General features: G+C 41.3%; 1 protein-coding gene across 1 annotated transcript in view; it reads right to left on the reverse strand.

The window, feature by feature from the left end:
* CPNE4 (copine 4) overlaps positions 1-16,949 on the reverse strand; it is a 282,805-nt gene that overhangs the window by 75,983 nt on the left and 189,873 nt on the right. Inside the window, exon 7 of the mRNA XM_069958337.1 lies at positions 15,460-15,549. Within this exon, the coding sequence (XP_069814438.1) occupies positions 15,460-15,549 (90 nt within the window). The remainder of the gene's footprint in view (positions 1-15,459; positions 15,550-16,949) is intronic.

Here is a 16,949-nt window from a genome sequence, read left to right on the forward strand (position 1 = left end):
TGTATTATCTGGGATAGAGCTGCAAAGACTTCTATGTGTACCACCCATAAAGAAAACCAATATAAGCTATTGATGTTTTGGTACTATACCCCTGCAGTATTACATGCTATCAATCAAACTATTTACAATATTTGCTGGAGATGTCAGACTTCAGGACTCTGCCTCACATATACTGGTCCTGTCCTCTCACAACCTCTTACTAGAGTACAGTGTAAGCTCTTGTTAGGGATATTATAATTTTGGAAACCCCTCTGGACCCAGTATTTAATCTTTTTTAAGTCCCATCTGTGAAACTAGGTTGTAAAACTTCAAATTTAGTGTTACATATCCTCACTGCGGCTTTCTGTCTTGTAACAAAATACTGGTAGTGGTCCTCACCGCCATTGCACAATGACCTATATGCACAAATATTAGATATGGAGCATCTTATGACAATGATTAATAACAAGCTAGAGCTTTTAGGAACAGTATGGCGATTCTTCCTAGTACCTCTTGAAGTGGGCTTACCCCTCTTCCCTCTTGTATTCTGTCCTGTGTCTCCCCCATTTTCTGGTTTGTGATTTAAAAAATGATTTAAAAAATTTACTTGCAGCGTGCTTGAAATAATCATCCTGTGCAATTCAGACTTTTAGATATCTATTATTGCCATTGTTTCTGAGCTGTTGTACACAGTGTAATAATATTTGTACATTGAGAAAAGTTTCAATAAAATCACAGTTAAATAAAAAAAAAAAATGTTCCCATTCACTTCAATGGGAGATGGAAAACAGGGCAAAAAGTAATTGACATGTAACTTTTTTCCACCAGTTATAACTGTAAGCGTTCACTTAAATTAATGAGAACTTCAGTCCTGGCTGCTTCACCTCCCCCCTCCCCCCCATGCTGAGAGAGCTGCACCACAGTGCACGTTTTTTTCCCATGTGGCACATGCCTTTACAGTTTAGGGCTAATGGTCATTTAGGGTTTACATATTCACTACCAAACTTACTGCCCTCAAAACAAACGTTATGTTTAGCAAGCAATACATTTACAGCCTACTCAAATATGTATTTTAATATTGTAAATCCACCATGACATTTATTCTTGAAGTTTAGGGCTGTAAAAATATTTTGTCAAGCTTTAGTGAAATGTGATGAAAAGAACAGAGTGCTTTGCTCTAGATTCCGATGGAATAATGCAATCAAAGATATAATAATTGTTCCTACGTCAGTACATTCTACCATACTGGCTGTCTATTTAGTCTGTTCAGACAGGACTTGCTAGGGTTTCTCTGGGGGATTCTTATATTACTATACATTTTAAACTCAAATGTTTTCTGTCTACATTGGCCTAATGAAAGTACAGTGACTAAGTGGCTTAGTCCTTAGATCAGTGACCACATTAGCCAGTGTCATATCCAACAAAGTGATTGGTGGACTAGAATAGTTGGTAAGATTTGTAAATTACTTCTATTTGCAGGAAGGGGTGTAGTCTTCTCAGTCTGAAACAGTGCGCTCTGCTGCCACCTCTGTCAGTGACAGGAATTGTCCTGAGCAGTAGCAAATCCCCATAGAAAACCTCTCCTGCTGTGGACAGTTCCTGACATGGACAGAGGGGGCAGCAGAGAGCACCATGTCAGACTGGAAACAATACACTACTTCCTGCAGGATATACAGCAGCTAATATGTACTGGAAGATTTTTAAGCAGAAGTAATTTACAAATCTGTATAACTTTCTGACACCAGTTGATTTGTAAGCAATTGTTTTTAATGGAGTACCTCTTTAAAATTCATTATGATTTTCCAAATTCAACAAAAATTGTATGTCAATGACTTTAAGATAAGTTGTCCAGAAAAAAAAGAAAGAAAATATAAGGTTGGATATTGGATATCAGGCTGGCAGTGCTGAGCAGAGATGAATAAGCCCAGGGCTCAGCTAAACACTTTTCCCGCTCCCTTTAGAGATTGGGGTCTTAGGCCCTATTCCACAGGCCGATTATCATTTGCATAATCGTTAACGATAAACGATCCTAACGACCGCTATTGTGAAAGACCTGAAATCGATTTACATGGAAAGATAATCGTTACTTATGATTGTTCTTGCGGTCGTCTTGTCATCTATTGCGTTCGTCACTACTGCCAACGACTAAACGACATCTTATTCAATGCGAACGATTTGCGAATGAGCAACGATAAAAATAGGTCCAGGTCTTATTAACCCCTTAAGGACAGAGCCTGAAATGGCCTTAAGGACAGAGACAAATTTTATGAATTTGACCAGTGTCACTTTATTCATTAATAACTTCGGGATGCTTTTACCTATCCGGCCGATTCTGAGATTGTTTTCTAGTGACATATGGTACTTTACATTTCTGGTAAAATGGAGTCAATACTCATAACAAATCTTTATGAAAAACACCAAAATAACGTGAAAAATTGTAAAAAAAATGCATTTTTCCAACTTTGAAACCTTTCTGCTTATACAGAAAATGGTTATGCCACATAAATTATATATTAAATAGCATGAGCAACATGTCTACTTTATGTTGGCAGCATTTATTAAACTATATTTCATTTTTTTTAGACAATACAAAGCTTAAAACATTAGCAGTAATTTTCCAAATTTTCAGTAAAATTTCAAAATCAGATATTTTTAGGGACCTGTTCAGGTTCCCAAGTGTATTTGAGGGGACTGTATGTTAGAAATCCCCACAAAGCACCCCATTTCAGAAACTGCACCATCCAAACTCTGCAAAAGCACATCCAAAAAGTTTTTTAACCCTTTAGGGGAGTCACAGAAATAAAAGCTAAGTGTGTAAGAAATTTGAAAATTTTAATTTTCTGTGCAGAGATTTTATTGTAATCCAATATCTTTCATAATGATAAACCTATTAGCAGAGAAATTCACCCCAATACTGATTGCTCCGTTTCTGCAGTTTATAGAAATACCCCATATGTGGCCCTATTGCGCTATTTGACGCAACCACAAGCCTCAGATATAAGGGAGTGCCTAGTGAATTTCAACGCCTCCGTTATATTTGGTCATTTTTTACCGTACCACTTCAGGTTGGCAGAGGCTCTGGGGTGCCAAAACCAACAAAAGACCCCTAAAGGGACACCATTTAGAAAACTGCACCCCTCAAGGAATGTAACAAGGGGTGTGGTGAGCATCTGGACCCCACAGGTGCTTCACAGATTTTCAGAACAATGTGGTGTAAAAAAGGAAAAATTCTATTTTTTACACTAAAATGTTGTTCTAGCCTTCATTTTTCATTTTTACAAGGGGATAAAAGAAAAAAAAAACACCAAACATGTAGCGCAGTTTCTCCCGAGTACGGAAATACTCCACATGTGGACATAAAGTGCCAAGCAGGCGCAGGACAAGCCTCCAAACGGGAAGGAGCGAATTGGCCTTTGCAAGCTGGATTTTACTGGAATGGATTTCAAGGGTCATGTCGCATTTACAGAGCCCTCGTGCTGCCAAAACACTGCAAACCCCCCACAAGTGACCCCATTCTGGAAACTACACCCCTCAAGGAATCTAACAAGGGGTGCAGTAAGCATATGGGCCCCACTGGTGACGAGCACAAATGTGGAACAATGTGACGTGAAAGGGAAAATTTTAATTTTTTCACTTTCACGGCACAAATGTGGCCGTCATCAAGGGGTCCATATCTTCACTGCCCCCCTTGTTAGATTCCTTGAGGGGGTGTAGTTTCCAGAATAGGGTCACTTGTGGGGGGTTTCCAGTGTTTTGGCAGCATGAGGGCTCTGTAAATGCGACATGGCGTTCATCATCCATTCTGGCCACATCCAGCCTCTAAAATCCAAATGGCGCTCCTTCCCTTCGGAGACTTGCCCTGCACCCACATGGCGCTTTATGTCCACATGTGGGGTATTTACGGACTCAGGGGAAATTGCTCTACACATTTTATGTGTTTTTTTCTCTTTTAACCTCTTGTGAAAATGAAAAATTTAAGGCTAAGCCAACATTATAGTGTAAAAAATTTAATATTTCATTTTCACGCCATATTGTTCCACATTTGTGCCCGTCACCAGTGGGGTCCATATGCTCACTACACCCCTTGTTACATTCACTGAGGGGTGTAGTTTCCATAATGGGGTCACTTGTGGGGGGTTTCAACTGTCTTGGCAACACAGGGGTCTTTTAAATGCAACATTGCCCCTCAAAATCCATTCCAGCCAAATCCAGCCTCAAAAAACCAAATGGCGCTCCTTCCCTTTGGAGGCTTACCCTGCACCTGCATGGCGCTTTATGTCCACATGTGGGGTATTTCCGTACTCAGGGGAAATTGCTCTACACATTTAGTGTTTTTTTTTATCTTTTAACCCCTTGTGAAAATGAAAAAATCAAGACAAGATCAATGATTTAGTGTAAAAATTCCATTCTGGAAACTACACCCCATAAGGAATCCAACAAGGGGTACAGTAAGCATATGGACCCCACTGGTGACGGGCACATATGTGGAACATGTGCCGAGAAAATAAAAAATACAATTTTTTTTCATTTTCACGGCACAAATGTGGCCGTCACCAGGGGGCCATATCCCCGCTGCCCCCCTTGTTGGATTCCTTATGGGGTGTAGTTTTCAGAATGGGTTCACTTGTGGGGGGTTTCTACTGTCCTGGCCGCACAGAGGCTTTGAAATTGCATCATGGCATCCTCTAATGGGAATGGCGGCCATACCTATTTAGCTGGGGAAAAGGGACAATTCTAATTTGTTTGGGGGTATTAGGCTAATTATTAGTTTATAAAGTTGAAAATGACAGGTGTTTATAAAATTTAACCTGTGTTGATCCAGAGGAAGGCAAAAAACCCTTGTAAGGCAGACGACAGTAGCCTCATCACAGGAGAAAAATTCCTTCCCGACTCCAAAATGACAATCAGAATAATCCTCGGACCAACGTGACCCCTGAAATAGGAATAAGGGACAGAATTAAGATAATGTAGAACCCCAATGACGTGTGGCACGCCTTGAAGCGATCCAGTATGCAGAGGCCGGGGTGATCAGGACAGGTGTCACACTGGAAAATGGTGTCCTTCCTGATCCCCCTGTTACGCCACACTCTGCACTTCTTCTGGGGTCGCCTGTTTTCCAGTGTGGGGGACGTCACCTGGAAAATGTTGCCCTGGTGCGATACGGGGTCCTTCATATAAAGAAGCGCTGCGTCCACTCCATGGCTGCTAAATATTAGGGCTCTATTACTGCTTCTGATATGTTCGGATCGTGCCGCAAGCTACAGTAGCTCGGGCAGCGAGGGACCGGAAGAGGGGTTGCTGGTATAAAAGTTATCCCCGTACAGGTGGTGGTGACCTTTATCCAGCAGTGGGAAGATCAGTTCCCGAACGATCTTCCCACTAACTCAGAGGATGGGGGGGGGCATCTGGGGGCTTGATTCGGGTGTCCCTTCCATCATACACTCTAAGGGTACGTGCACACTGCGGAATGGAGAAGGATAACCCTTTGTGCATTCCGCAGCTGGCACCCGCCGGCGGACTGATGGAGGCGCGTGTCTCCGCTTGTGTCAGACTCCATTCTATGCACGGGTGGATTCTGCCCTCTGTCCAAAGAATGAACGTGTTCATTCTTTGGACGGACGACGGAATCCGCCCGTGCATAGAATGGAGTCTATGACACGGTTGGAGACGCACGCCTGCATCAGTCCGTCGGCGGGTGCCAGCTGCGGAATGCACAAAGGGTTATCCATCACCATTCCGCAGTGTGCACGTACCCTAAGGCTGGGTTCACACTACGTATATTTCAGTCAGTATTGTGGTCCTCATATTGCAACCAAAACCAGGAGTGGATTAAAAACACAGAAAGGATCTATTCACACAATGTTGAAATTGAGTAGATGGCTGCCATATAACAGTAAATAACTGCCATTATTTCAATATAACAGCCGTTGTTTTAAAATAACAGCAAATATTTGCCATTAAATGGCAGCCATCCACTCAATTTCAACATTGTGTGAACAGAACCTTTCTGTGTTTTTAATCCACTCCTGGTTTTGGTTGCAATATGAGGACCACAATACTGACTGAAATATACGTAGTGTGAACCCAGCCTAAATCTGTAAGTGTACCCTGAGGTACTCTCATAGAGTTTGGAGAATTTCACGCCTTACTGTCATCTCTTATTGGGACGGTACTGGCGGAAAAGACGTGTCTGGGGGGCAGCGTACGCTATGCTACCGCAAGACACGTCACTGGATGATGAGGACGATGAGGATGAATGGAGGAAGGAAGGATCCCCCATTTATCCTCACTGGCTGTTTCGGTGTCGGAGGCAATAATAACGTATGCGTCCAACGCCGAAAACAACCTGGGGGCCATCTTTATACAGGGACTAGTATATGGGGTATGTAAATGTGTAGTGGTGTAGTGTAAAACTTTATTTCATGTAGTGTGGTGTAGTGTTTTTTACGTGTTTTTTTGACAGTAAGAAAAAATATCCCCACGCCAAGAAAGGATCTGCTGATAAATGCCGCACTTATGTGCGGCACTTATCAGCAGACAGTGGCGATAGGATATAGGGGGGAAAAACGCCCCTACGCCAAAAAGGAGGAGTTGCTGATCAGCGGCGCACTTTGGTGCGATGCTGATCAGCACTCAGCGGCGTTAGGGCGCAAAGAAAGAAAAAAAAATTGGAAAAAAAATAAATAAATAAAAATCTTTTTAACCCAAAGCAACTGAACAGTGAATGATATTCACTGATCAGCCAGTAGAGTGACGCTGCCGGAGATTGCCGAGGCCCGCCGAACCCGAGGACCCGAGTGTTTACGAAGATTTCCGACGCTGGACGACCGAACCCGGAAGTGACCCGATAAAGATGCGAGGACGGCGCGGACCGCAGATCGTCGCTCCGGACGCCCAGATCAGGTGAGTATGGTACACCTGCACCACACACACCTGTTCTGCACCCCTCAGCTACCTAGCTGAGGAGTGCAGAACCCGGCGACACTGTTTTTTTACAGTATGATCACAGTGATGGGCCGGCCGGTACTGGCCGGCCTATCACGGCGATCGTGGGGGTGGCACCGCGACCATCTTTAGTGAGGACACTAATGGCGATTGGTGCTGTCTTGGACAGCACCAATCGCCATTGCTATCCGTGTCACCGGGTCACCGATGACCCGGAAAGCTGTTTTCAGCTGCTATATGCTGATATGTATTGATCAGCATATAGCAGCAATTGTCGGCACGGGACTGGTTAATCACCCCCCGTGCCGACGAGCAGAGATGCCTGCTATACATTATAGCAGGCCATCTTCCCCGACCGCTGTGTGTGAACACACAGCGATGGGGGAAACATCGGGCGTAAGTATACGCCCGTTTGCGTTAAAGCCCACCCTGCGGGGGCGTATACTTACGCCCGATGTCGTTAAGGGGTTAAACAATCAATGATTTCTCGTTCAGTTGTTAATCGTTAACTGCTATTCAAACGAACGATTATCGTTTAGATTCGAACGGTTTAACGATAATCGTCCCGTCGAATAGGGCCCTTAGTCACTGGGCCTACACAGATCAAAACTTCTGACATGTCACTATGACCAGACGTTGTCGTATCCATAGTTAACTGACTTTCCAGCTGCAGAAGGGACTGCATACCAATCAAGTGAGGGGACATCATGACAGGCACCCTTTAAAATCAGCGGCACAGCACACAAAGAAAATGCGTGATAAAACTGATTGTAAAGGTAAGATTTATAACTTTATTACACGAAATTAAAATCAATAGGATCTGTACACAGATCATTTTTTTGTTTTCCTAAAAATAAGGTGCATATGGGGTATAATTTAGTCTCTTTTGACACCTTTTTTTTTGACAACTTTTTATCTTCTCTTACGTCCTTATGAACATTGTTAAGCCACGTGCAAGAAGAAATCTTTGGTGTTCTGCCATTAGTATGGTACTCATACCTCCTAACTTTCTGGATGGCCAAAGAGGGACACTTGTGATTCACGCTATGAAAATCTCTATTTACAGAGATTTCTATACTTTTTAATTCAAGGATGCCTCACACATCCAGGATCTGCTGCAGGCTGATGCATTTAGTTACATTGATACATACAAATCTGCAGCAGATCCTGTATGTGTGACTGCGTCCTTAGGTCCCATTCACACATCAGTAACCTTGTATGTAATTGCGAACAGGATTAGGAATGTGTGTCAGTAACTGGCCGTATTTGCAGGGACCCACTGTCATATAGGTGACACGGATGCACAAGGGATTAATCGTTTTGTTGCGGCATGTATCATCGTGTCTGCATGTGTGGAAGGGCCCATAAATACCATCAATAATCTACAGTATGAAACCAGAGACTTTCTAGAGCAAGAGAGAAAATTTAGTATTACAAATCTAATTCCTAGGTCGAAAAGAGGGACATGTAAGGGTCAAAGAGGGACAGAGGGACATGGGTCAAAAGTAGGGACTGTCCCTCCAGAAGAGGAACACTTGGGAGGCATGGTACTGCTTGGACATATTATTCTCTATGAGTAACATCACATTTTTTTTTTTACAAAATCTAACTCAGGATCATTTTTTGTGCCTACATATACAATTCATGGATAAGGAATGTATGGTAAAGCCTCTATAGAAGCCCTATTACAGGTTGCAAAGAGCCCTAAGTGTAAATCTTTGTATTCTCTTGAGCTCTTGAGTATGACACATTAGGATTATATTCCATTCCCTTAACATCAGTCTACATTACAATTCCACCCATAAAGCCTTTATTAGCACAACTGTGCTTCAACCATCCTAAGATCTGCCAGCTGATTCTTGCATCATTACAGCCTTTGGTATATGGCATTATCCATGCACCTGGCCCTTGCAAACTGCAATTACTAAATACCTCGATAAACGATGGGGTTCATTATTTACAAAAAAAGGTGAAGAACTTTATTACTCCTGAAAATGTGGTCAATGAATCAGCAGCATTACACTGTTCTCATCTGGCAGCTCAGTGCTATACATTTCAGACAGGAATAGTAATGAGCCCTTTAAACACCAGCTCATCTACACTGCATTTCTCTAAATGAGATTAATTACTCTGACCTTAGATGGCATGCCATATTTCATGGAATTATTCAGCAGGATGCATGCTTGTTATGCTATAAAACATAGTGCTAGGTAGGGCAATACAAGGAGCTGGATTCAGGGGAGTTAATCTAGGAGCACTTTTCTCCAAAAACAGCACCATCCCTGTCCTCAGGCTGTGAGTAATAGTATAATTTAGCTCTGTGCACTTCAATGGCACGGAGCTGCAAAACAACACCAAAACTGGTGGAAAGACTCGTGCTGTTTCTAGAAGAAAGCGTCCATGTTTTTCTAAGCCTGGATAACACCTATAATTAATCTAAAAGTGAAAAAAAAATTCACATTCTATGTGACCGAAGCAAGGTACTTGTAGGGTTTAAAGGTGTTATCCATCGAAAAAAAATTCTTTCAACTGGTTTCAGAAAGTTATATAGATTTGTAGTTTTTTTCTATTTACAAATCTCAAATCTTTCCATACTTATCAGCTGCTGTATGTCCTGCAGAAAATGTTGTTTTCTTTTCAGTCTGACACAGTGCTCTCTGCTGACATCTCTGGCCGAGACAGGAACTTTCCAGAGCAGCAGCAAATCCCCCTAGAAAACATTTCCTGCCCTGGACAGTTCCTGTCTCGGCCAGAGATGTCAGCAGAGAGCAGTGTCAGACTGAAAAGAAAACAACATTTCCTGCAGGACTAAAGCAGTTGATAACTATGGGAAAACCTGAGATTTTCCAACAGAAGTAAATTACAAATCCATATAACTTTCTGAAACCAGTTGATTTGAAAGAAAAAGATTTTCACAGGAGTACCCTTTTAATAGTGGAGATATGGTTGACTATTGATGAAACAGTGCTGTAGTCTGTAAGTTGTCCCCATGTGCTCCCAAGTAGTTCTATAATGCTGGTCCTTCGTGATAAGGAGGTCACAGGTCCTCCAAGGTAGAGGCCACAGGGAAAAAGGCGTACAGTCTACAGTCTTTTTTATTCAATAACCTCAATTGAATGCTGTTAGCCATAAAGTACAGTTGTACTGTCTATACAGACACCACAGAATAGAAGTGTTTGCCTCTAATATGTTCCACAAGAACATTTTTAACAATGAACAATATATAGCTGTACCAATGAAAAAAGTAACACATACTGGCACTAATTTACTAAAACGAAGTGTAAACTGAAAGCAGGCAAGCTTCAGATTTACCAAGTGTACTTGAAGACTGTCTTCTCTTAGCTCACTCTATTAGTTTGCTTTAAGTGTGCCAGAATATTCTGACAGACTTTGGTGCATTTTTTGCACTTGGTTTCTACAAAATTATTCATGGCCTAATTTCTGACCCATCATGCTAAACTTGCACCATAATTCTGCCTTAAGGTTTCGGCACTGTTTAAGCCACCCAATAGCTGTCCTTTGGACTGGTGAGGATGCACCAGATTTGTCCGACTGCCTGAACCACTTTGATAAATCAGGTGCATTTTACACTGTCTAAGAATTACCCAGTATTTGCAATGCCTAATATTTATCCTTTACAGCAGTTTTCCCTAACTTCTCGAGGACCACCTACAGGTTATGATTTGAGGAAAGCTCATATAAAGAACACCTGTAATAATATCTGATGCACTGACTATAATACGGTCACCAGTGAAATACTAAGGAAATCCTCCAAACATGGCCTGTTGGTGGTCCCTGAGGACTAAAGGAACCCTGCTCTACAGGATAACATTAAATTATTAAAACCAAAATGCAAAAGTCATCTCCTTTACTGTTAAGATTTCTATAAATGTGATCTATAAAGAGATAATTGCAATAATTACAGAAGAAATGTACCATATGGCATTTTTGGTTCCAGTTAAGAGCTTTAGAAAGTGCACATGAACAGAACTCTTTCCAAATTCTTTTTAGCAGTGTAGGAATAATTTATACAGATGTTATTTTAGCAAAACTTGATTAGAAAAAGATGAATTTGCAAACACTGAAAGGTAAATGTTGGCAATGGAAAATTATGGACGCTGTTCAGAATTATCTACAGCAAACAGACACCTCATCTAACAAATCAGTTCAGTGATTCCGAGCTTTGTTTTTGGTAAATACACAGTAAGTCAAGTTATTATTATTTATGGCCTGAATTAAAGCGATCCATTTATAATGCATGAGCAGGTTGTTAATGAGGGAAGCAGACATTTTCATTGTCAGTTAACTAGAAAAAAATCCGTTCATGTTTCTGTCTTGCTCCAAAGGACCAGAAAACATTTCTGGAAGTTACATTTAAAGTGCCATTAAACCTCTCTAACTTTTATAACAAGCTCTTTTATATTTTATATACAGATTAGCTTTAACACTAAAACCCCCTACTTAAAGCGAATGGACCACTAGGTCCATCAGGTTTTTTTTACATGTATAAACTGGCACCGGCGTGGCGATGCTGGAAGCGCAATCCTTTTTTTTGAACTGCAACCCGGTTCCCGAGCATGGCGCCGGCCTATTCCCAAGCACCGACCCAGCATGAAGCATTGGGGATGGGCCCACCGGTCCCCAGTGAGACGACCACCCCTCTGTGACACAGCTCCATTAGAATCACTGGGGGTTTCATCACATTGGGGGCCAGCCCTGGGAATAGACCACCGCCATGCACGGGAACTAGGCGGAGGTTCAAAAAAAGGCATTGATCCATTCATGTAAAAAAAACAATGCGATGTACCTGATGTTACCTTTGCTTTACTATTTTGTAGATCCTGCTTGTGGCAAAAAACAGCTGCTATTAAGAAATGACAACACAAGGGCCCTGATAGCTCATTTGTGACAAATAATGAGCCTTGGGTGCGTATGGTGGCCAATTTACAACCTGTCCCTCCTTTGACCACTTTTGCAAGGTACTAACCACTGTAACCACTCGCTAGAGATGTTCTAAACTACTTGTCTAGCCACCACTATTTGGCCTGTCAGAATTGCTTATATCCTTGCCTATTATGTCTGCTTCCAACATCAGGTTCCAAGAACTCATTCCTCCCCTTTACAGCTGACAATGTAACAGAATTATGTTATTCAACAGTCAGGTGGTGATAGGATCTTTTCTGGAACCACTGCCATAAAGTCTAGGTAAGCCATTCCTAGTCCTAGTCCTATTGTAATGCAAAGCTATGAAGGAAATGAATAAAGAATAGTGCAAAGTTAAAATTGCTCCATTTTCTCCATGTCCCTAGTTTTAGTAAATCCATAACCCCTTCCCTAATATGTTTACAAAGGAACAAAATAAGGAATCAAGACCATGTAGAAAAACTAGAGTTGCCATAAGTTGTAGGTACTGTACTGTTATAGGCTGGGTTTTCATATATGCATTCAGAGTGCATTCCAAACACAGTGGAAACCATGCCCCATTGGTCCCCCAATAGCCATGTGATGCTGCTGAATTCAAGCAACAACTTGTGACTGCTGGAGAAGAAATGAGAGTGGGGTTTCCTCTGCATACTGTATTCCAGACACATATTTTAAATGCAGATTCTCAGGGGGCCCAGAGGTCTGACCCCCTTCAATCTTAAGGCCCTATTACACAAAGCGATTATTGGCCATATTTGGCCGATAACGACCAATGCACAATGTCAGCTGACAGGCTGAAGCGGCAACAATCAGCCTGGCAACAATATGCTGCCATTGCCCTGTGCAATAGGAGTGGAGGCAGACCGCCACTGTCTCCAATGGGCTTTCCGAATGATCTGACGATCACCTGGGCAGCCCTCTCGCTACTCAATGTGTCCCCCCCCCCGGCTCTTACCACTCCTCTTGCTCGCTGTTGGCGCATTTGATAGAGCCGTCAGTGCTTGCTCTTCATATCACTCCACGTAATAAGGGCTTTATACTTGTCCTCTGCTAAAAAACCTCCACACGTGTCACCGCACACAAAGGCTTCATCAGGCTTTCTTTACTACTAACATTGTGTGGAAAAGCATTCCTATAGCACACAGCTTTTTTTGTCTTGAACTTTGCTTTTAGCACTGTACTCACTCTATCTAGCATTCTATCTATATTGTCTTAATCTAGTATTGCCCTCTGTGTCTGCTTGGTCCATTACTCTTTTTTGACAATGTCACCTGATCCCAGCAGTATACAGTATATTAAGGCAGCCAAGATTTTCCTGACTAGGCACCACCACCTTTTTCTAGTTACTGTTCCTAGTAACTACTCTCTGAGAAGTGTTCCTGGTTGCTGCTCTCGGTTTTCCACAGTCTGTTCCTACCTTGTACCTGGATGCTGATCCCGGTATCTCCTGGATACATTTTTTTTTGCCTACTCAAGGACATTGCTCCTGGTATGTCTTGGTTCTGACCCTGGCCTGTCTTTGCTCTCTGTCTCTCTTAATTTAATTCTTTTCTTTATCTCTTAGATGATGCTCCTAGTCAGTTATCAATGCTTTTGGTTTGGTCTCCAATCCTATTCCATACCTTATTGCAGGGGTTAAGGGTGAAAACAGCAGATCATTTAGCTTCTGCACTCCATCACAGATTCTGTTGTAACATACAGATCCAATTTTCAAGTCATTAGAAATATATGTGACGATTATTTAATGTTTATTTATAACCCCCATATTTATGAGTCCTGTTAATGTCATTCCACTATTAATAGAGATTTACTACATTCATTAGTGATTTATTCAGCTCTAGAGTTTAGCACCTTATTTTCGCCCATACAATGACAGTGTCAGTGAATGCAGTCCTATTAATAAACTGTGATCGCAGCCTACACCTTCGCTTCCGTCTACTATTAAATTTGTTGTGTACCTTTGCTTTATTAATAAACTATCGTGACTGGTGTCTCCATGTAAGCATAATCTTACATGAAGAGTCACTTTAAATGTAGTTTATACAATCAATGGGTTGCTTCTCTGTAGAAGATATATATAACTTCTGGGTGACATAAGTAATTGCTTAGTGTCAGACTTGGCCAATAGAGATTAATTAATTTAATATTAAGAGAAAATGACAAAGCTGTTGGTGACTGATATCTATGTTGGCATCATAAGCTACTAAAACAGAATCTGATTTGTTTAAATGCTAACCTGCTGAAATCTCCCTATGGCGCACGGGGGCTTCATCCTCAGCGCTTTTCTGTGATATTAGATGTTTAATCTCCACTGCACAGATCTGCCCCCGGTCAGCCACTTCTAATGAGTATCAGCAGAGCGGGTGGGCTGGGGGGGTGGACCGGCTGATGGTGGGTTGGTGCACTGGGGATGGTATTGGGTGCTATTGGGACATATTAGGTTAGATACTTCTAACCTTCTGATAGTTTCCCTTTCAAGGGGTAATGTTTGTCAATTATGTGCAATTGGTTTCTACACCTGTATTATTTACCAATGTACTGTCTGTAGGGAAAATGCCACTCTCATATGCAGTCACATGACCATGCTCCTGATGATTGTCACATGTTTGTATGCATGTGTACATACACAGATGCAGACCCTGACCTATACATTTAAGATTTTGGGAGAGTTTTAAGGCTGGGTTCATATATCATATTTTAGTCAGTATTTGGTTCTTGTAACCCATTTTTGACAAAGGTTTAGAAAGTTACTAATAGAGATGAGTGCAACTCGAGCATGCAGTCTAATCATCCAACATTTGAATACCATTGGCTCAAGTTGCGTTTATCTCTACTATTCATTGATTAATAAAAATAGTGAAAGTGAAACAAGACATATTAGTGATATGCTCAGTGGATAATAAAGAGACAAATCTAGAACTACTGAAAATAACCCTTTGATGGGTTTAGTCAATCATAATTAGAGAAAGTGCAGCTTATAAAAGAATAACTCACAAACCTTCCAGCATTGCCGTTAATAGCTCCAAACGATGACATTGAAAACATATATGTCAACGCACTCTAATCAGCACAGCTGCAATCCCTTCAAATAATTCCCTTTCATAACATTCCAGACCGCCCTACCAGCGTCTGAAGTGCTGCTCCGCACTGCAAATACCACGTCTCTGGGTTTAGATTTGTGACAATTACAAATGTTTGACCCCAATGCTCAGTCAGGGCTCCAACTTTTATTAATGTTGTTTAAATACAGTAACAGCCATGTTTCCAATATTTTCAACATTAGCTACATCTATGTTATTTTTGTATTTGTAGTTTGTAATGATATACATGAGGTGAATATATTTCATTATTTTTTATGGGGTGATGTCAAAAACAGCTCAAAATAAAAAAGAAGGCAGAAATGCTCAGAAAATGGTGCATGGACATAGCCTAAGTGGGCGTTATTCAATATAGTTTTTAGTATTTTAGAAAAAAAAGGTCAAATAATGTATCCTCTGATGGATCACATGGATTATTCACTTAAACCAATAATATGGATCAAATAAGGAAATCAAGGAACCAAGTTCACAGTAGACAGCAGAATAGGTATAGAAGAATATATTATAACTGTACCTTTAGCTTGCGATCATGATCACCACTGCAAAGCGAGTTCACAGAGACTTTAAACGTTTTCCAGACTGGATTTAAATTGTTCATGACAACCTATGATAAATAAGATCAAAATGATCTGCATTTAATGGTGATAAATTGTGTGTGACGTGTTATTTTATTCAGCAAATGTGTTGCAAAACATATTGGAGTAATATATCATAACTAACAGAATGTTTTTGTGTTTTTGGTGAAGACAAGAGATCCCCCTTCTATGGTAAGAGGATACACAGGGTGCTCTTATCACAAATAATCTCTGGCATTGAGATTTTGCTGAAGTTCTAACACTAACAACTGTAAAAATATCTTTGGCTTAACACGAATGAACGAGCTCTATGTAAAACTGCGGCTAAGCCAGGTTTGTACAGTATAGTTTTTAGATGCAGTAGTTAAGAAGGTCAGGTTAGCAGTGTAAAGTTAAAAAAAAAAGAAGAGCTGTCAAAATCATTTCAGACCTACTGTATGTCGTTCTTTATAATAACCAGAAAAAAACAGCCCTCAAGACACCATGAACAGGCTCCTATAGTTTAATCACACATGATGAAAACTATATATACTGTATCAAAAAAAAATAAATACATACATTTTTGTTATATAAGTTTTTATCATGTGTGATTAAACTATAGGAGCCTGTTCATGGTGTCTTGAGGGCTGTTTTTTCTGGTTATTATAGTGCTTCTCTCTATGCACTTGCACTGCGGCTGGGTTCACACTACATATGTTTCAGTCAGTATTGTGGTCCTCATATTGCAACCAAAACCAGGAGTGGATTAAAAACACAGAAAGGATCTGTTCACACAATGTTGAAATTGAGTGGATGGCCGCCATTTAATGGCAAATATTTGCTGTTATTTTAGAACAACGGCTGTTATATTGAAATAATGGCCGTTATTTACTGTTATATGGCGGCCATCCACTCAATTTCAACATTGTGTGAACAGATCCTTTCTGTGTTTTTAATCCACTCCTGGTTTTGGTTGCAATACTGACTGACATATACTGACTGAAATATATGTAGTGTGAACGCAGCCTAAGTGCGCTCCCCGCCGCAGTGCACTAATTGGCTGAGCGGGACGTAAAGACACCAGGAGCCCCGAAGCAAGCTGGAGAGGGGAGCAGGTGATGTAAACGCTGCAGGGCTGAGGGGTTAACGGGGTGGGCTGCTGACAAATTCGCAGAGGGATGTGCATCCTGCTGCGAGTTTGTCTGCCCATAGACTGTACAGGGTAGGGATCCGCAGCGGGTCTCGCTGTGAATTTGCAGCGAGAAACCTGCTGCGGATCCGTTACGTGTGAACGCAGCCTTAATTGTAATTTTTTGCTTATGTCAGTGAATGAGTATATCCCATTATTCAGTACTTTCACATTTTTGTCTGTGTGGCATGTCTTTAGTTCTTGAAGGTATCCATTAACCCCTGAAGGACAGAGCCTAAAATGACCAGGTCAATTTTCAAT

This window comes from Dendropsophus ebraccatus, chromosome 2 (genome assembly GCF_027789765.1).
Source record: "Dendropsophus ebraccatus isolate aDenEbr1 chromosome 2, aDenEbr1.pat, whole genome shotgun sequence".
In the NCBI taxonomy this organism is placed as follows: domain Eukaryota; kingdom Metazoa; phylum Chordata; class Amphibia; order Anura; family Hylidae; genus Dendropsophus; species Dendropsophus ebraccatus.